Source organism: Rhinolophus hipposideros, assembly GCF_964194185.1.
Source record: "Rhinolophus hipposideros genome assembly, chromosome: 15".
NCBI classification, from domain to species: Eukaryota; Metazoa; Chordata; class Mammalia; order Chiroptera; family Rhinolophidae; genus Rhinolophus; species Rhinolophus hipposideros.
In genome coordinates, this window is record NC_138061.1 from 23,124,984 (window position 1) to 23,145,772 (window position 20,789).

Here is a 20,789-nt window from a genome sequence, read left to right on the forward strand (position 1 = left end):
ACCCTTAGGGAGTTCCTCTGGGCCACTTCTGCAAGCTAAGGTAGACAGGCACCTTTCAGCCTAGTCGTCTTCCGAGTTGATGCAAACAGATGGGGGAAGACCTTGGCCCTGTCCTGCATGGTCAGGGTCCCCCCACCCTCTTCACCACTAAGGCCCATGCCTCCCTTTATATGGAAGGTCCCTAGGACAGAGAAGGGAACGTTGCCACCAGCACCCTCCCTGGGGACAGGAACATACAGAAGTGGACAAGAGGGCAGTCTACCTACAGCGACTCAGAGTGACTTTACTCAGATCAGACCACGATGCAGGGGGCCAGGAGTGCCCCAAGGCCCAGCTCTTTCAGAGCCTGGAAGAGAAGAGACTGCCTGTGCCAGAAAGGCCCAGGCCTCGAAGTCTCACAGCTGACAGGAAGAGCCTCACCCACTTGCCACCCCGGAAGTGCAGGCTCGGGTCCACTACTGGGTCTTGCAGTCCCCATCACTGCTGTGGGCCATCTTTACCTTCTTCAGCTCCTTCTGTAGCTCTGACTCTGCCAGCAGGACCTCCTTTGGCTTCTGGTACTGTGGACAAAGCCAGGGAGAAGACATAATTCAGACACACACACACACCTTCTGATCTCTTTATACAAAGATGAGGAAATTGAGGCCTACAGGCTTGAAAGATTTGCTCAAGGTCACATGGTAGGAGCAGGCCTTGGACCAGAACCCCAGTCCTGTGATTTCCACCCCTTCCCGTCACCCTCTGTCCTCTTCCAGCTGTGATTGATTAGATCAGGCTTCTCCCTGAGCCCCCACCCTGCTCTCCCCATGCTGAACTAGAGATGCCTGTTCTGTAGCAAGCACACTCCAAGGAACTGGGGACTCCTATGGGCAAGGAAAAAGGGAACCTCTCCCTGCTGCAGTGATAAGTTTGGGTGAATCTTACGGAGATGATCAGGGTGCAGTTGGCATAAGCAAAGCTCAGCAAAGAGTCATCCAGAGGTAGCTGGTATCTGTCCAGGTCAGGAATGGAGAACTTCTTGTAGTATCTGTGGAGACATAAGGCGGCCATGGCGACACCCAACAAGATAACCCAAACAATGGGCATCAGGCTCTCTGCCACCTAGCTTTAAACAGTTCTCCCACACCTTCCACACAGCCAGAGAGGAAGACGAGAAGCCAGTTAGAACACCAGTATTTTGGAGCTTAAACAAAAGAATGAAAGGTCTTATAGATGGTCCAGCAGAAAAGCAGGAAGAGTCATGACTCCTTGATTAAGCCAGGGTGATTCATACCACCCTTATTCTGGCTTTTCACCCCATGTCTTCACATCCTGGGCTCTGTTTCCAAGGTTTCTGCATTTTCAAATAAAAACTTCTCCCTCACCCACCCTTATCTCTCTCTGGGAGTTCCTCTGGGCCACTTCTGCAAGCTTGGGACTACCAAAGGCAGAAGAAACCTGGCATACACAGACAGCTCAGGCAAGCTGGGCCTCCTCTGCACCCCAAGAAAATGTGATATGTGTGCTAACAAGGGACAGAATAAGGACATCTAGAGCTGTCCTCCCAAACTGAGGACTGACCGTTACTGTTTACATGGGACTTCCAACTGAAGGCCTCAGCTACCTTTTTCCCCTGGGATCTCTCAAGGAGGTGCTAGCTGACTTACTTGTAGGCAGAGGGAAGTACACGCACAAGGAGAAAGCTCCCAGAGGACAAGCCATGTGACTCACCGTGGAAGCTGGATTTCTGGGGCCCGAGCACTTCGCTGGCCCTGAGGCCCCGCCCCTTTCCACACCACACAATCCCTATCACCCGTAGGTGCCAGTCCAGGGATTAATGACCCCTTTTAGTAAACAAACAAACAAAACAAAAATCCCAGATAGCAATACCCATCCTATAATGTGTGTAACTGACTTTGTTTTGCAGGAAATTTGACCTCCTTTCAAGAAGAGGAAACTCGGCTCAGTAAGGTGAAATGTCTTGCCAGTTGTCAATGGAGTCAGGATTAAAGTTCCTTGCTCCTAGTTGGGTGCTTATCACACCAGAGCACAAAGAATGGCCTATTCATCGCTAGCAGTAGGCCCGTTTGGCATTCTCCCAGGTGGAAGTATAGCCTAGGCTCTGGCCAGTGGCTGCCAGACCTGTCACCTGGGCACGGCATCACTGCTGCTGCGGAGGATGTGTGGGCTGGGGAGGGAAACCTGCAGGCAGGTACAAACAAACTCAAGTGAGGGGCCTGGAGAGGAGGGGCTTCTAATACTTCAGAGGAGCCTGGTCCTTGTGGTGACAGCTACCCCGAGTCCACTTCAAAAGCCCTGATGCCCTGGGGACTCAGAGAGTTGACATCAATGCAGCACTTCTACCCGTTCTCCCTGCCCAAATCCCTCAGTTTAGCAGAGGCTCTCAGGGCCCCTCTCCTCCCAGGTTCCCCGCTCCCCACCAAGGTGCTGGGACCCATGGCAGGAAAAGAATGTTTACTTAAAGGCTGACAGTTCAAAAGGAGTGGGGGCTGGGGGGTCCTAATGGCACCACAGGTTTGCTTTATTTTCCAAAGCTCTGCCCCAGGGAAAGGCGATCCATCTGCCTGCCTAACGGGGTGGAATGCCTGCCTCATCCTCTTCCTAGCCAGCACAGGCTGAGGTCTCTTCCTGGGGCCCTAGGTCTGGCCAGCAAAGGTGGCAGACACTGATAATAGGGGAGAGTCAAAGGTTAAACAGCAGAGATTAGATGAACACAAAGGCTTGTTAGGAAGTGTTAACATCTTCCCTGCAAATATACACAAGAAGCAGAACCAGGAGAGAAGCAGCCCAACCACCGGCAGCCCAGCAGAACCCACAGGGTCTGTATAAGACCTTCCTGTGCAGAGCATGGGGTATCCTCTCTGCCTACCTGGCTTGCATGCTGGGCGGACAGGGGCACACCTGTGCACCCTCAGAGGGGCAATGTCCAGCTATATTCCCCAAGCTGGGGCAACGGGACTACCAAAGGAATCCTGGGGTTCGGCCTCAATGACAGCAGGTCAAAGGGAATGTGAGGTGTGTGGCTTGCTGCCCCCTTCCCTGTCCTACTCCCACCTTTCACGAGGCATCTCCTCACAGAGTAGCCCCACCCCCTTCTCATCTCCACTCCCTGATTTTGGGGTTTGCCCTGAGAGGAAAGGAAATTTGACTTTCTCACCAGCACCTGGACTAGCCAGAATGCTTAGCCTCAGGCAGCCCTAGGTAGGTAGCAAACATTTCCTAGGCGTCAACTGTGTCCCAGGCCTTGAGCTGTGAGCTGGAGATTTAAGGGTAAAGAAGAAACAAGGCCACATGGCTGCCTGAGGAGACCGTGCTGTGTTCTTGCTACAAGCTAACTCTTACAGAAGGTAATTCCCGGGCTTTTTGCAAATACCCAACACTCCCCCAGTTCCACTTCCCTTCTCTGTCCTCAGTATCAGACACACGTGAAAGGTGACATTTATTAATGCTTATTCTGTGCCAGGCACTGTTCTAGACACACTAAATCCTCAAAACAACCTTTTCAGGTTGGTTACTTCTATTATCCTCTTTTACAGAAAAGGAAACTGAGGCACAGAACAGTTAGGTATCTTGCCAAAGTCACAAAACTCGTGAATGGAGACTCCCTAATTACAAGTAATAATTCACCAAATCTCGTGACCCCTCCATCTTTCCACATTCTTACCTCAAATAGACCACCTGGTCTAGGTTCCCTGCATTTCTCCAAGGATGGGGCAGGTATGGGGGGTAGGCTCCCCGAGGAGCAAGCCACCCTGCAGGTCCCCACAGCACTCTCTAAGATACGGTGGTCTTCCTTTCTGAATCTCAAAGGTGTTCAAAAGACATAAATGGAGGCAGATGCTCTCAGGAGGCCTCCTGGCCCTGCCCTGTGACCCTGGGAAAGCCAGGTAGCTTTGGACCCTCAGTTTCTTGCTCCAAATTCCTTCCTCAAATAAAGGAGCTGCCCAAGATGGACTTAAAGTTCATGGAACAGGCCAACTCTGTATCTCTCTTCAACATGTGTCAAAAAGCCCTCCTTCATTTTGGCTATTTCAGAAATGACCTACCATACCCCATCACTCTCTTCCCACTGTATCCCCTTCCCAATTCCCAGTCCTTTCCCAGCCCAATCTCCCTTGCAGTGAACTGAGAAAAGCCAGGTCTTCAGAGAGAGACTGGAGGACAGGCTGAAAGAAAAGGCAGGGCGGGCCACTGTGGAGTCCGTCACGCTGCCCCTTACAGTGCATGGGGGCGTGCCCCACAAGCCTCAAGGGGGTGCCCTGTACAACTGCACACATGGTTGGCGGAGTGGTCCAGAGAAGCCCCCAGAGAGTCCAGCCCTTAGAAAATCGGTGGGCAAATCTTCCTTCTTCCTTAAACATCAAGGGTCCACACAAAAATGGCCATTCCTGCCTACAGCAGCCCCTCCTAGAGTCACAATACACATACACATACTAAAGGTTCTCAGAAGTCCTACCGTGTTTCCCTGAAAATAAGACCTAGTCGGACAATCAGCTCTAATGCGTCTTTTGGAGCAAAAATTAATATAAGACCCGGTATTATATTTCTTACATTATATTATACTGGGTCTTATAGTAAACTAAGACCACGTTACAGCTGATTGTCTAGCTAGGTCTTATTGTTGGGGAAACATGGTATGAACCAAAGAGAAACTTGTTTAATCCGGAGTTTCCTGAACTTATTTGAACACCGAATCCTTTTTTCTAGTGATGCACATTAACACCTCCCACATTTTAGTATCGCTGATGTCAAATCAGCCAAACTCTCTTCAGGTCCCAATTTCCAAAGAATTGGGAACCTGCTTCAGGCCAGCCATTGTGCTAGGCATTTGTACATATACGGTTTCATCAAATTCTCCAATCCTTGAGGTAGGTGTGAGTATTCTCCTGTGATAGATGAGGAAACCTTGCCTAAAATTCCACAACTAATACATGGAAGAGGCCAGATTTAAGCCGACATCTTCCCACTCCAGCACCCTGGCTCATTCTACTTACAGCTGCCAGCTTCTAGGTGGAGGCTAAGAACATTTTCTGCAGAAACACTCTTAACAGGAACAGATGGTTCCACACTGGGATCCTGGAAAAGCACTTTCTTCCTTCTCTGATTCATCCTCACTAACACCTGAGGCCAACGGCATAATGCACTGGAATCAATTCCTTCAAGAAAAGTGGCCAACACAGTTTTTCAGGGACAAGGTAGTATGGACAGAGGAACTCTGGCTTCTGTTAGTAACCACCTGCCAGAACCTTAGAACCAGGCAGGCACAGAACCTCCAGATGAAGGAAGAACTCAAATCAGAGAAAAATGCCAGAGTGGTGGAAACCAGATGCCTGGGCATTGAGACTGCCACTAACATTCCCTTCAGCAAGTCACTTCATCATGCTGACTTTACAGATGCCCTTACATAACCATTAACATATAACACAAGAAGAAAAATATGTACCCTGCCCACCTTTGGACAGTGTGATGACCAGAAAAAATATTTTTAAAGTATCCTAAGAAAGTTAAACACTGCTCAAAGGAATAGCCATTAAGTTCTGTTTAATTAATGGTAGTAAAGGTACAGGACACATTACTACTCCAGGTCAAAGATGAAAATACCACTAGGCTCAGGATTAGGGGCTTGGTGGTCCCTCTCGCCTACCTCCCAGCAGAGGGACCTGAGGCAGGCTAGGCTGGGCCACTGGACCAGAGGCTCAGCGTTGGCTCCAAAGGGGACACTGACAAACTCCTCTCCTCTCCAACCCCTGGTTCTACCCCCTCCAGGGACACTACCCCACCCCACCTGGCCTCACCCATCAGTTCAAAAATGTCTCCTGCTGCCTTGGGCGCTGGAGTGGGCCTGTAGCCATGGAGCTGCTGGCCAACAGCGCCACCTACGGCTGGAGACACGCAGGAGATGGGACCCAGAGGACCTCCCCACAGATGAATTTTTTTGGTGAGTTAGCTAGCCTCTCTTTTCTCGCTCCCCAGTAATCACATTTCTGTCTGATATCTGTATTCGACAGTGACCTCTGGGGGACAAAAGGGAGGCAGCAGCCAGCTCCACAAACTGCTGGGCTGCAGATTCAAGTGCTATCAGAAGCACTTTTGTTCCCAGTTTGGACCCAAGGCTTCTTACGCCAGGGAATGCTTGCTGAAGCATGGAGTTTGTTTTCCTAAAGGCAATTTCTCTGTTGTCTGAAATTGCTAAATTCCACTTTAGGCACTGACTCCTGTTAATGATGAGAACAATAACGGGAATAAAGTGCCTTTTGTCTGAGGGCTTCAAAGTGCTTTATAAACGCAAACCCTTATTATTATGACTTTATATTTATAGACAAGGTCCACTGCAGGGGCTACTGGCTGCATGTACAGCAATAATCCTGAAATTAATTCATTCATCTCCACCCCTTCCCTGTCCCCTTAACCCTGCCAAAGTGATGGGGTAGAGGGGAGGTCATAAGAAGTGGGCAGGACCCAGGGCTGCACTGGGGGAAGCCTGGGAGCCACGCCGCTTCCCTGTGGGCCTTGTGGGTGGACTTGAGGAAGATGAAAGGGGAGGCTGGCACTACACCACCTGAGAAGATGGGCAGAGCTGTGTCCTCCTTACTGCATGTAAACCAGCGGGGGCACCTCTGAGCTAAGCTTAGCACCCCATGAGCCATGTTGGGTGGCTTCACAGCTTGTGGACCAGTAACTCACAAAACCTCCCATGTCAATACCCCGAATCTACGTCATGGGAGTTGGTCATATACTGCAAGCCCTCTGGCCCACAGCAAGACTGATTCGTTACAGCGTTCTTCCTTCTCTTGTGATCAGTCAGAGCTCCGGAAACGTAAATGGGATCGATGCATTTCCAAGATGGTCAGTCCGGAGGCATCCTTGCCAGGATCAAATCTCCACCCTGGCCATCTTCTCTTCCCTCAACCCTACATTTTGCCTTCCTCCAGCAGACCACCAGGAGAGGAGCAAACAGAAGTTGAGCACCCCTTCTGAAACATAATGTAAGAGACTTCCAAGAGGCCAAAGCATCTTCCCACTGTCCCTCAGTCAAGGAAGGGATCAGGTTTGCTGCTCCCAGGCCAACACTTCAAAGTCCTGTAACTGCCACCTCAGATAAGTGTGACTTCCAGGTCCTGGCTCCCTGCCAGCTCCAACAGTGATATCCCCAGGCCAAGTTCACTATGGACTAGATCCAGCCAGAGGTCAAAGTCACAATAACCTCACAGCAAAACCACCTGAGATCACAAGTTAACAGCCAGATGATTCCCTCATCCCCTCATTCAACAAACATTTATTGAGCCCCAGTATGTGTCAGGTACTGGACCAGACACATGTTCAAATTTCCCTGCCCTGATGGAGCCAATTACATTATTCCAGCTGGTCTTGCTGGAAGGAAGCCCTTCAGCTTTCAGTGCCTACTGGGGTTTTAGTGCAGCCCTCTTCCCTCCCTCCCTCAGAGTTGGAGGCGGTGTCTCTGAGGCCCCTAACAGGGGTAGGGGGCAGTCTGAGCCCTAATCCGGGTCAAAGCCCACCCCCACCCAGTTCCGACACAGGCAGCCTGCTGCCCACCACACTACTTACTTTTTATTGCTTGTTCTGACAACCACACAGCGCTCCTTCTGGTCCACACAGACACTATAGACATCCTTAGGGTAGGCGAGGTTTCGGATCCTCCACTGGAAACTCATCTTGGTGTCCTTGCGCATGAAGATGGGCTGCAGAAGGCAAATCCAAGTCCAGGACTGTTCTTGGGGAGGGGTAGAAGGGATGACTCCCCTCCACAAAACTCTGCCCACAGGGACCACGGGAGACAGTTCTTCTCCTCAGCTCCCTCTGATGCTGTTATCTCTGTGACATTCCAGGACTGGGACACTCGCCCTGGGATGACCAAGCCAAAACCCTTTGGGTATTCATTCATCAAGCACCTCTAGACTACTGTGTGCAGGTGGGCACATTGGAGATGAGGAGTGAACAAAACATGGTCCGTCCTCAAGGGCTGGCAGCCCACTCCCCCTCAGCCCCTCTAACCCAAGACACCTGACAGATAGACATACATTGGCATTGCTCTCCTTGATGAGTTCAGGCCCCAGGCTCCCTGCTCCATGGGGTGCTGGCTCTCCCACCTCAATCTGCCACTGGCCCAAGGCTCCCAGGGCACTTTTAACACGCCACTTTCTCACTGGGGAGAGAAGGAAGCAATGGGATTATGGGGATGAAAGGGGCTCTGCTATTTTCTACTGAATCATGGACATCACCGGAGGTAAGAGAACAGAATAAAAGTGGGAGCTATGGGCCTTTCCAATGGCTTTGTCCATCAGAGCAGGGACCTCACATCCTCTGAAATCTCAGTAGAGCATTTCAACCTTAGACAACCTATATAGGCCATATCATCGACACCCAGACAAAAGGAACTGGAACAAACTCGGCAAGGAGCCAAGTGGAGTTAAGAAACCCCCAGGTGTGGCTTCGACTAAGGGGAAAATGTAAGAGTTAGGAAAAGCATAGTTATGGGTAACTGGGAAAATTTGGTTCCCAAAAAGTGAGTTGACATGCTTTTTTTTTCCATCTAAAAATGTGTAAAAGAAAAATGAAGTAAGAGGCTGAAAGCTAATAGGCAGATTTGTCTCATGACTCAGAAAGTTCAAATGTAGAAATTTACTCATTTCAGGTAAACCAGGATTAAAACAACAGCCCCAAAGTTGTATTTAAACAAAATTTTAGGCATACATCATATGTTAAACACATTATTTATAGAAGATCTAATGGGAAATTTTTGTGATGGGGAATCATCCTTTTATCATGCAAACAGCCATCTCTATTTTTACCTTCTTTTACAACCCAGATGTTTGCATAAGATTTTTTTTTCAAGTAAGGCACATACATTGAAAACAAACTAGTTCAATGGACATGACCTGAAAAGCCCTGCCAGGGTTTTTGGAACCCCAGTCAGCCGTGTCATTAGGACTGCTGTCACAGGGCAGCCCATCACTGCAGGAGGGACCTCCGGAGCTGTAACCCCTCTGTTCCTTTCCCTTCCTGCTGCATTGGGGCATCATCCAGCCTGAGCAGCCCAGGTGCTGCTAAAGGCCAGCAGCATTCCTGACGCTGTCGTAAGGAGCTAAACAGCTCAAAAAGGACCAGGGATGCTGCCGCAGCTGTTGCCGTTAGCTCCCTTTTCTGGGCTGGGGGATGAGAGCTGCTGTCTGATTCTCTGAATCGGGAGCACGGGTGGGTTTCTTTGAGACCTTTGTAGCAGCTGTGCCAAACCCAAACAGCCTCACTGCTCTAAGTAAAGCACGCAAGCTGAACACAAAAGTGTGCTGTAAAATTAGAATTTTCCCTTGAATATGTGCCTTTACAAGGTCTGCTGCATTCTGCAGTGTGATTTTATTACGTCTTAGGGCCAGAAATTCTCCCTAGGAACACATTTCCAAGTTTATAATGAAAATTAATATGGAAGAGTAAAATTTGGAAATATGCTTTATAGGCAACTTTTTCTTTTTTTTCCACAAATACTTCTACTCTCTTAAGTGAATGGACTGTGACCAGGAGTATATCCAAATCTATTCATTTAACATAGCACCTTGCTTAACTGGAAGCCAGCCTTCTGGGGGCCTCTGTCACAGTCACAAACGCAGAAGTGACAAGTGCCTCCAAGCAGTGGCTTATTGTGAGGAGACCCACACAGCTCACTCTATACCGCAGGAAAGATCACTCCTCGATTCTCACTCAGACTATATATAAAAGGCTATGTGTAGAATAAGGCAGAAAATTGTTTCCCCAGGCATATTGGTAACAGCATGAGAGGACAGCCCACATTGGAGGGCAATGGCAAAACTACAAAGTACGGGGACCATTCAGTGTGAGGGCAAACACGCACCCTTAGACCCTGAGGGGATCACTGTACGGTGGAACACAATCATCACACATTTAAAGGTGGAGGTTCCCTTAGAAAGCAGCTAGTCCAATGCCTGTATTTTCTAAATGGGAAATAGCGTTTCTTCCCTTGCCACTACCCTCCAAGGGGACAGAGTATGAAGAATCACCAATACTCAGAGAGATAAACGAACCTGCAAAAGCCACAGCTAAAATTCAGGTCTCCTACCTCCAAGTCCAGAATTTGAATCACTAATAAAAGGCTAAATTATATTCTATAAATGTTCAATAAGCATACATGATATTTAGAAAGGTTTCCTTTTTTTTTAAGTAGCTCTACTTCTTTTTTTATATTTTAGTCTTTAAAAGAAAGGCTTTATCTGACAATGCAATTTATGAGGAGCACCTAACTCTCTGGGGCTGGATAAGTGAGGCACCCCAGTAATAACGGGCCTTGTTAAATCACATGTCCTAACGTATGATACCAGTGTGGCCAACAGAGGCAATGGAGATCCCAGGATTTCCTGTCTACTCTTTTACTCCAAGGAGTGTTGGATTTTGCACAGAGGCCTTCCCAAGGAGTACACTAAGGAAGAGGAAAGTCAGCTATTCATTTCTTTACCACTGACCTTAAAAAGTCACTCAGGTCACAGGAACTTAGTACCTTTGGTTGTTTCACCTTGTTTTGTGTGTTTATTTGTTTGTTTGTTTCAACTCTTTGGGATTAAATTCTTTGTTAGAAAGTCTCCTTATTCATTCCCTTATAAGACCAATAAATGATTTGGGTGAAGTCCTTGTTATTTTTTCCCATGGACGTGGTCATGAATGCACACGTGCAAATCCACACTTTGTCTTATCTTCTTGTCCTGTCTTTGTTCCTGAACTCAAGGACAGCTCCTGCGGCAACAGAAGACTGCTTCCACCTGCTGTCATTCTGATTTGATTATATGTTAAACCCAAACTGGTGTGTGCAAGGCAGCTCCCTGGGACGCTGTCATATCTTCCCAGCTGAGCCAGGGCCAGTCCTTGGAAAGGAGACTTTCAATGACCCTATAAAGGATCCGATGGGGAATACATGAAGGAGGCAGCGCCTGGGGGCTTTTTCCTAAGTCAGCAGGAAGCAGGCTGATGTCCCAGACTGCTGAAAGGAGGCCCCATCTTTCAGGTGGGCTGGAAAGTAGAGGTCCTAAAGGCCTCTTTCCCCAAAGCTCCAAACCCTGGCCCACTTCCAATGTGGATAATTACATTCCCCTTTCCTAAATGCTCCCTGCAGCTTAAACTGGATGTAGGATTCTTCTTTTCTGCCCTAAAACACTGCAACGTTGCTATGTGGCTATTAAACAGCTGCCACGTCCCATCCCTGAGGAGGCTGAAGAGAATCGAGTGGGTCATTTATAAAGCCAGTGAAGTGCTTGGGGATGAAAGTGCTCAATATCCTCCAAATGCAGCCTGGGGTGGTTAGGCTGGCAGTCAAATACCAAAGCAGATTAAGCCGGTAATCCGAATGTAATCGCTAGGGGATGGCCTGCCCTTCAGCTTCTGCACCTCTGGACATGCTGTGTTCCTCTGGGGCTGGTTTGATGTTCCGGTCATTGTTATGGGGCCCTTCAGTTTTTCCCTCTATGAATGCATACAGCCTTCATGTAAGGGGCTGTATGTATTCAGGGATAAGAATGAATAGCATTGAGAGGGTAGAAAAACTATGACACTGCTATGCTTATTAACACCGACTGGAAGAACTCCAACCTAGACAGACGCACTACCGGTAATTCTTCCTCTATAAATTACTTTCTGAGTTTTCCTAACAGAAAACCAGTTTTGCCAATTATCAAATTTATATAATTAGCTAGAAAAATGGAAACTATTACCATTTATGGCCACTAAAACACTGTTCATATTTTACTTAATAGAACACACAAGTAAAAGTCAGTTCAGACCCTGGGATTATTTATATTTAAAAATTAATAATGAGACCGTCAAGATGGTGGAGTAGGTAAATGCTGTGCTCACCTCCTCCCAGGACCTCATCAAAATTACAAGTAAACTACAGAAAAGCCATCTTTGAGAACCACCTGAAGCGTATCTGAACAGAAGTCCCATAACTAAGGATGTACAGAAGCCAAATGGAGACTGGTGGGAGGGGCCGAGGCACAGAATGGGCTGGTCCCACACCCATGTGTGGGGGTTAAAACTCAGGAGGGATATTTCAGCTGCAGAGGTACCCTCTGAGGAGTGTGGGGTTCCAGCCCCACATCAGGCTCCCCAGGCCAGGGTTCCTAGTGCCAGGAAGAGATACCCCATGACTTCTGGATGTGGAAACTAGTGGAGACTGTGACGAAATGAGACAGAAGGCAGTTGGAGTTCCAGGAGCTCCTTTTAAAGGGCTCACATGGACTTACTCTCTGACAGACTCATTCTCAGCTCTAGAGCTAGGGCAGCAGCTCAAAAGGTGCCAGGGACATATGAGGAGGAACTGAATTGTCTGGCTTCAGAACGAGGGCTGGAGGGGCAGCTTTCTCCTAGACAGAAGTGCTGGCAGAAGCCATTGTTCCTTTGTTGAGACCTACACCCACCCAGCCTGCAGTGCAGGAGGGCACCACATCTGAGTCTCCATCAACCTGGCTAACACCATTCACCCCACCCTGGTGACTCCCTGAGACCAGCCCCCCCCCCCCAACTTGCAGGCCCACCCAAATTGCTTCCAGTAGTTTTCTCATACAAACGGTCTGTCTTGGCTCATGCTGTGGGCTTTCCTAAAATCTCTCAAAGGTTCACAAACCCCAAAACAAGCAGCATCTGACCTTGGCATGCCCTGTACCTCTTGCTAAGCAGTCCCAAGCCCAGCACTAGCGGCAGCCAGCCTCAGTTTGCAGCTTAGCCTCTCTGAGGCACCTCCAAGCCCAGCACAAGTGACACCCATCTGCAGATAACTTTGTAGCTCATACCAAGTGGCTGTAGGCAGGGCACAGAAAGTGGCTAACATTGGCCTGTACCACAGTCCCTTCCAAGAGGCCCCAGAACCAACACCCCAACAAAGAGTTAGGAAACATAAAAATGGAGATAGAGAACATAAAAAAGAACTAGTCAGACATGAAGACTACAATAACTGAAATGAAGAATACCTTAGAGCAGGGGGGGTCAAAACTGCGGCCCGCGGGCCAACTGCGGTCTGCAATCCATTGTTAATTGGCCTGCAGCAAATTCCAAAGATATATTTAGTTTACTTAAATAAATCAGGTGAGGCAATACGTACTTCACCTCGAGTGAGTGGCCCGGCTGTTTGTGTATTTTACCGCATATGGCCCTTGGTAAAAAACGTTGAAAAAAGTTTTGACACCCCTGCCTTAGAGGGAATCAACAGTAGATTAGATGAAGCAGAGGACCTAATCAGCGATTTGGAAGATAAGGTAGCAGAAAACACCCAATCAGAAAAGCAAAACGAAAAAAGAATCCAAAGAAATGAGGACAGTTTAAGGGGCCGCTGGGATAGCTGGGACATCAAGTATACCAACATTCATATCATAGGGGTACCACAAAAAGGAGTGAGCAAGGAATTGAAAACCTATTTGAAGAAATAATGACAGGAAACTTCCCTAACCTGGTGAACGAATTAGACATACAAGCCCAGCAAGCACAGAGTCCCAAACAAGATGAACCCAAACAGGCCCACACCAAGACACATCATAATTAAAACACCAAAGATTACAGACAAAGAGAGAATAGTAAAAGCAGCAAGAGTAACCCAGTTAGTTACCTACAAGGAAACTCTCATAAGACTGCCAGCTGATTTCTCAACATAAACTTTGCAGGCAAGAAGGGATTGGCACAAAATATTCAAAATGATGAAAAGCAAGGACCTACAACCAAGATTACTCTATCCAGCAAAGCTATCATTTGGAATTATAGAACAGATACAGAGCTTCCCAGACAAGAAAAAGCAAACCAGTATTACAAGAAATGTTAAAGAGACTCCTGGAAGAAGAAAAAAAGATAAAAAACATAAATAATACAATGGCAATAACTATATATCTATTAGCAATTACTTTACATGTAAATTGATTACATGCTCCAATCAAAAGACATAGGGCAGCTGAATGGATAAGAACACAAGTCCCATATATATACTGCCTGTAAGAGGCTCATTTCAGATTGAAAGACACACGCAGACTGAAAGCAAAGGGATGGAAAAAAATATTTCATCAAAATGGAAACAAAACAAATCAAAACAAAATCTGGAGTAGCAATACCTATACCGGACTAAGTAGACTTGAAAACAACGCTATAACAAGAGACAAAGAAGGACCCAGAAATTCCACTTCAGGATATTTATCCGAAGAAACCCAAAACACTAATTTGAAATGATATATGCATCCATATGCTTACTGCAGTATTATTTACAATAGTCAAGATATGGAAGCAACCTAATTGTCCGTCAATAGTTGAATGGATAAAGAAGAAGTGATAAATATATGTAATGGAATATACTCAGTTATAAAAAAGAATGACACCTTGCCACCTGCGACCACATGGACGGGTCTAGAGGGCACTATGCTAAGTGAAATACGTCAGAGAGAGATGAACACCATTTGATCTCACTGACGTGTGGAGTGTAAAAGAGAAAATAAATGAACAAACAAAACAGAAACAAACTCATAGATACAGAGAGCATTTTGATGGTTGCCAAATGGGAGGGGGTTTGGGGGGATGGGTGAAAAAGGGGAAGGGATTAAGAAGTAATTGCAAAATAGTAGGTAGTTGCAAAATAATCATGTGTATGTAAAGTATAGCATAGAGAATACAGTCAATAATATTATAATAACTCTATGTACCGTGTCAGATGGGTACTAGACTTATCAGGGTGATCATTTCTTAAGTTTTATAAATACCAGTCACTATGTTGTACACCAAAAACTAATATAATATTGTATGTCAATGGTAATTGGAAAATAAGTAAAAAATGATTAGAAGAAAAAAGAAAGAAAAGTTAATAATGAACACTACTTTGCAATGACAGCAGGTGGGAGTGTGGTGTGGTGGTTAGAAATGGGTAAGAAAAGGATCAGCTGTTCAAAGGGCCTGGTGTTTCGAGTGGGGTGTTCCTCTCTGCCCATCTCTGTCCTGCCCCCACCAGCCCCTACTCAGGTCATTCTGGGGAGAGCAAAATTTAGTAAAAAGAAAACAGGGTTAAGTATTCTCAATTCCCAAGAGTTGCTGACTAAAGCATAGGCTCTCAATCAGACAGACCGAGGTTTAAATCCTAGCCCTGAAACTAACCAGCTATGTGATTCTGAACAAGGTGCTTAAACTCTTGAAGCTTCCAGGGTTTTGTTTGCCTGTTTTAACTGTAAAATGGGGACAACAGTACCTAACTCATTGGGCCATAATGAAGATGACTAAACGAGATAATTCACATAAAGTACTTGGCATGGTGCTCAATGAAAGTTACGATATGCATATCATTACTAGGTCAACTTTAGCCAAACAATGTTCTCCCATGAACTTCCATTTCTGCTTTTTAAAAAAAGGAGTTTGGAGACCACTGTCTATTCGCCGCCTGCCAAGAGGAGAAATGACAGGTTAATGTGGGATGCTACAAATGAAGGAATCTGGACTTTTTTCATTTTAATTTCATGTCCAAGTACAACTAAGAGACCCAGGTTTTATTTGTTTGTTTATTTTTATAGCCACAGCAGCTATAGCTGTTTGATTTGCTCTGTGTAGAGAAGAGGTGACGCTGGGGGCTGGGGGAGAGGAGCTGCAGCTAGTCTCTAGCCTGGTGATGCTGGTGGTTAGCCCACGTGACCTCTGCTTTCATAAGCTTGCCCCTGTTAGGCATTCCAAGGCTGTCACCCCCTGGGAGTGCTATAAATTACAATGCATTGTGAGGATATTACTACTGTATTGGTTTCCACCAAATCAGTGTCATATGCTAAACACATCAAGATTTTTAATAGCACCAGACTAAACCAATTGGGACTGGAGCCCAAGCAGCTCATAATAAGGAGGGATCAACACTTTACTCTGTGACTGAACATGCGCAGGACAAACATTTAAAGACTGGAGACTAAGAGAATGCAAACCAGCATAATCCATGTTGTCGGTTCTAGACATTTATGAGCTGTCAGAAAAAGGGAAAAAGAAATTCCCTCACCACTACTACCTGTCGATCAGACCCAGGAAGAAATTAAAGTCAGGAATAATGACAAGAAAATAACCCAGTGCATGATTCCATCATTGGTCTTAGCATTTCAGGTAGAACTTAATAAAGAGACCAACTCCCACTGCTGACAGTCTCAGGCTCTGGGTCAAGGAATCAGTCACCTAGCTCTGGGAAGTCAGTTAATGCTGATGTGCAGACCTGGGAACAGAGGATGGACAAATCAAATAATTCCAAGAAATCCAAGTTGGAGCGATTCTTAGAGGAAAAGAGCTACAGGAATGCAAATGACAAGGCTGCAAAAACCACCATTTCGACCCCTTACCCCCTTTGATTCAGACATTCTCCAAGATGAGGGTCATATTTCATAGTGTTGCTTCTAAGGCAAGGTCAGAAGCTGCTGCCTCTGGTACTTGCTTGTTCCTAATGTGGCTTCAAAAGACAATACAAGCAACAACAAAAAAAAGAAAACAAGCAAAGAAATTGCAGTAAAAGCCTGTCCTTACCACTACAAGGTTCACTTCCGGCACCACCTTCTCTGTAAAGTTTCTCCCAACGGTTTCTCTACATCCCCCATTCCACCTTAGAAGAATTACCCAGTCTCTCATTTGTCTGGGGTGGAGTGGTCAAACAGACTCCCACTCCACTTCTGGTGTCTAGTGACCTCAGATTATTCTCAGGAACAATCTTGCTTCAAAGACCTCAGTCTCCCCTGGCTCCCACATTTGATGCTGGGCCCCTCCCTCAAGCTCAGGTTAGGAGTATTCACCTATGCTTAGGTCACCACAAGTGTTCCTAAGGGCCCACGGGGAGCCCCTTTCACTTACCGAGTAGTTCACTCGTCTTCTCATCATATTCTTCGGCCATTTCCTTCCCGTCTGGGAACAAATAGTGCACCTTCCTTCTCCCTACACACAAAACAGAGAACGCCTTACCCCCAAGCTTCCTCTTGCCTTGCACCTTGCAGCTCAAGGGGTCTACCTGGGAAACATCAAGAGCCTTGAGCACACTGAGAAACCCTCCCAGAGCCTCCCAACTCCTGCCAACCATCGCCCATCATTACTTTAAGACATGTTCTGGGACTCTCTCCCTTTCTGAAGCTTTCTCTGAACATGTCTTCGCTCTGCCATTTCTTCCACGAGTAATAGCTCCATACTACTTCTCATCTCCTCCTTGCCCTCCTCGTCTTTCAAAATCTAGCTCAAATAACAGAGGACGAATGCCCAGCAGGCAGGCCCAATGTACATTAAATGAATAAGAGCCTCAAAGCCCTTAACCAACTAAAGGTGCCACTTGCAACTGTGTCTGATCTCCCAAGTCTTTTTCCTGTCCAATTCACTCCCCTGGGACACAGTTCCCTTGCGTTGTTCCTAATATACATTCTAGGGAAATGCACACCAAATCTGTATGCCTCTCAGCAGGCCCCGAGGACACAACACCCTCAATCGTTTGGATGGCTCCAGGAGCTGGAAGGGGTTTTCCTGTCAGGAGTGGCGTACAAGATGCTGCCTGTGAGCGGCAAAGGGTGTGTGGCCTGAACCTCTTCTCCCCCTGGAGTCCAGTCTTGAGTCCAGGCAGGACGTAGTGCTTACTATTGGCCAGGCGCTTTTCATCTTCTATTGCATTTAATTCTCACAATAATCCTAGTTGCCACCATTACCTGTATTACAAATGAGGAAAATTGAAGCTTAAAGGTCACGCAACTTGTCCAAAGCCATAAACCTACATACGAAGTGACCAGCCCAGGCTTAAACTCACTTGCGGCCTACGTCCATGCTCTAATGACCTTACCAGGATCCAAGTGTTTATTGGTCACATTTCTAGTGAATTCTCTGTTTAGGCTTTAGCCTATTTTACTTGGGTATTCATCTTTTTTTTCTTTTTACTAATCTAATTGAGCTTTGTATATACTATACTTTGTATATACTATACTATATTATACTTTGCTAGCATATACTTTGTATATACTAGCCACCTCATCTATGTTGTAAATATGCTGTTTCAATTGCCTTTTAACTTGGTTTAAAGTGAGTTTTCCCAAATAGGTGTTTAATTTTTATATAGTCAACTGTGTTTTCCTTTGTGGTTACTACCCAGAAGTTGTGCTTAGAATATCCTCCCTTACCCAAAGATTATATTTCATTTATACTTTAGTCTAATACATAGTTGTTTTATATATGTATATATATATATATGTATGTATATATATAAAACATTTTAAGAATATTAATAGTATGATATTTTGTTAAAAGAAAAAATGCATATGTGTGATTGTAGATGCATGGAAAAATATAGCTGACGTATGAAATGTAATTTATAATTATCTCCGGCTGATAAGATTATGGGTGACTTGTTTATTTTTCATATTTCCACAATGAACATAAATTATTTTTGAATAAAAATATAAAATGTATTAGGTTCTCATTACCAACAGCAGTGATTCCTGGTGGGAAGGAGGTCACATCACTCACCCACCCACCCACCCACACCTACAGGAGGGTAAATCTACAGGAGAGGTTTGACAAGGTGTATTCGTATATTTAATATTAGTTTGCCTTTTTTTTTTTTTTTTTTTTGGCTTGGAAAGAAAAACTAACAACATTGTTTCACCAAGATCCTGGTTTCAACACTGTTTGCTTCAACATTGTCCTGAGACCAAAGGAAGTAAAAGCAGGGACTTGACCAGATATTTGCACACCTATGTTCACAGCAGTATTATTCACAACAGTGGGAACAACCTGAGTGTCCATGGACAGAGGAACATACCACAGGCGGTCTGTACATACAATGGACTATTATTCAGTCTTAAAAGGGAAGTTTTGACACATGTGACAACATGCATGAAACTTGAAGACATTATGCTAAATTAGCCAGTCACAGAAAGACAAATATTGTATGACTCCACTTACATGAGGTTCCTATAGTAATCAAATTCATTAAGACTGAAAGTTGAAGGCTGGTTGCCAGAGGCTGGGGGCAGGGGGAATGGGGAATTAGTGTTTAATGGGTATAGTTTCAGTTGAAGATGAAAAATTTCTGGAGATGGATGGTAGTAATGCTCGCACAACAGTGTGAACGTACTTAATGCCACAGAACTGTACACTTAAAATGGTTAAAATGGTAAATTCTATGTTCTGTATTTTTTATGGTAAAAACGAAAACCACTGTCCTATAATGTTCAAAATCTTTAGCTTGGCATAGGGGATCTATCACAACATATCCCAATTTATTCGCAATCTCTGTTTATTTTCCATCATTTCCCCTCATTGCTTCTTAAGAGAGACTTTTTATTCACCCTTGCACCCTAGCACCTAGTACCCGACACATTGTAAGTGGTTCTTAGGACTGATTGGGTGAATGAGTCAGCCTCACTAAATGTTTTGTATTTCCCTAGTAATCAGCCATATACTTTCACACCTCCATGCCTTTACATGTGAGTTATTCTTGCCGGAATAGCCATTCCTTCTTCTCCACTTAGCAAATGACTATTAATTCTTTAGGACCTATAAACATCACCTCTTCTGTCAGGCCTTCCTTCAAAGAGCTGATTATTTCCCACTTTGTGCTCCCATAGCATTTTATAGAAGATTCTAACCTCTACTTAACACACACTCTTATTTACATGTCTTTTCCTGACCACTCTGTGAAGTCCTGAGACAACATGTATTTCTGCTCTAGTACACAGCTTGGCACGTAGTAAAAATGCTGCGTGAATAAATGAGCAAATGAGCAGCTGATTTTAACTTCCAGGCGTCCCTGATTGGCCTCTGCCTGAGGATGTAAGTCCCTAGCTGGTATCCTAAAAGCTACAGGAATTCAGACCTAATTCATCCTGGCTGCCAAGTGGGTCCAGGAAGGGACCTTGAAGCACGGAACGGTGGGGGGACTACACCAGCCAATCTCAGGATGAGAGAGAAAGTCAGACTCCATAGCCCTGTGCCCATGTCTTCCAGGCGCAGCCCGGGGCCCTCACTCTGTCTCCCCTAAAGACCCAGGGAACATTTAGAGGTTCACTTACAAACAATATTACAACTGGAATAGACCTCATGGATAACAGGTAGCCAGCCCATCCAGCTCATTTTACAGATGAGGAAAGTGCGGTTCAAACAGGTAAATGGGGCGACTCGGAGAGTCCCGGGTAAATCAATGGCAGAGTCGTTAACTACAGCGCAGTTCTGCCGCCTCTCCGTGACACCAGGCTTCCTTCAGCAATAGAACCCCCAGACTGAGGTTCATGGGATCCCAGGTCAAGACTGGCTGGAGGAGCCGGGGCTGGTCTAACACCTTGGATTTCAGTTTTCTTTTCTGTAAAATGGGATGGAAACAGCCTCTAGGGTGAGGAGCAAATGACAATGAATGTGAAAGGAATTACGTATTATTTATTAGTAACAGAACTCCGAGCGGAGCGCGGTGATATACAGGAAATTAGAGGGTGTTCAGAGACACGTGTTCCAATCACATCATCTCTCTGGGCCTCAGTTTCCTCATCTCAAATGCAGGACCTGGCTTGGCTGGCGGCCGCGACCCTTCCAGCTCTGCCGTCCCACGCTCTGAGGCCCTTCCTGGAGGCGCCAGCGTGGAGGGCTGGACCCTGGGGAAAAGGACGAAACAGCTCACGGGGGCCCTCGAGTTACCGTCCTGCAGCAGCGCCGTCTTCTCAGCCGCCCGCAGACTCTCCAACCAGCCTGTCACCGCCATCTTCCCTCCGCCCAGTCGCGTGCCCAGCCGCTGCCATGGCGACCGTTCCGCCTAGGGTCACTTCCGCTTCACC

General features: G+C 46.2%; 1 protein-coding gene across 2 annotated transcripts; it reads right to left on the bottom strand.

Moving 5' to 3' along the window:
* Window positions 1-177: 177 nt before the first annotated feature.
* Window positions 178-20,779, bottom strand: DPCD (deleted in primary ciliary dyskinesia homolog (mouse)). Of its 2 annotated transcripts, XM_081074622.1 has the most exons (7): window positions 20,653-20,779; window positions 16,846-16,926; window positions 8,040-8,164; window positions 7,567-7,700; window positions 925-1,027; window positions 501-560; window positions 178-365 (listed from the first exon to the last, which is right to left on the bottom strand). In XM_081074622.1, the coding sequence occupies exons 1-7, from the start codon at window positions 20,714-20,716 to the stop codon at window positions 288-290; spliced, it is 645 nt and encodes a 214-aa protein (XP_080930748.1). In that variant the 5' UTR covers window positions 20,717-20,779; the 3' UTR covers window positions 178-287. The 2 variants fall into 2 exon arrangements, with proteins under 2 accessions (XP_080930748.1, XP_080930749.1); XM_081074623.1 differs by having other exon boundaries at window positions 317-560; window positions 20,653-20,778.
* Between the last annotated feature and the right edge of the window lie 10 nt (window positions 20,780-20,789).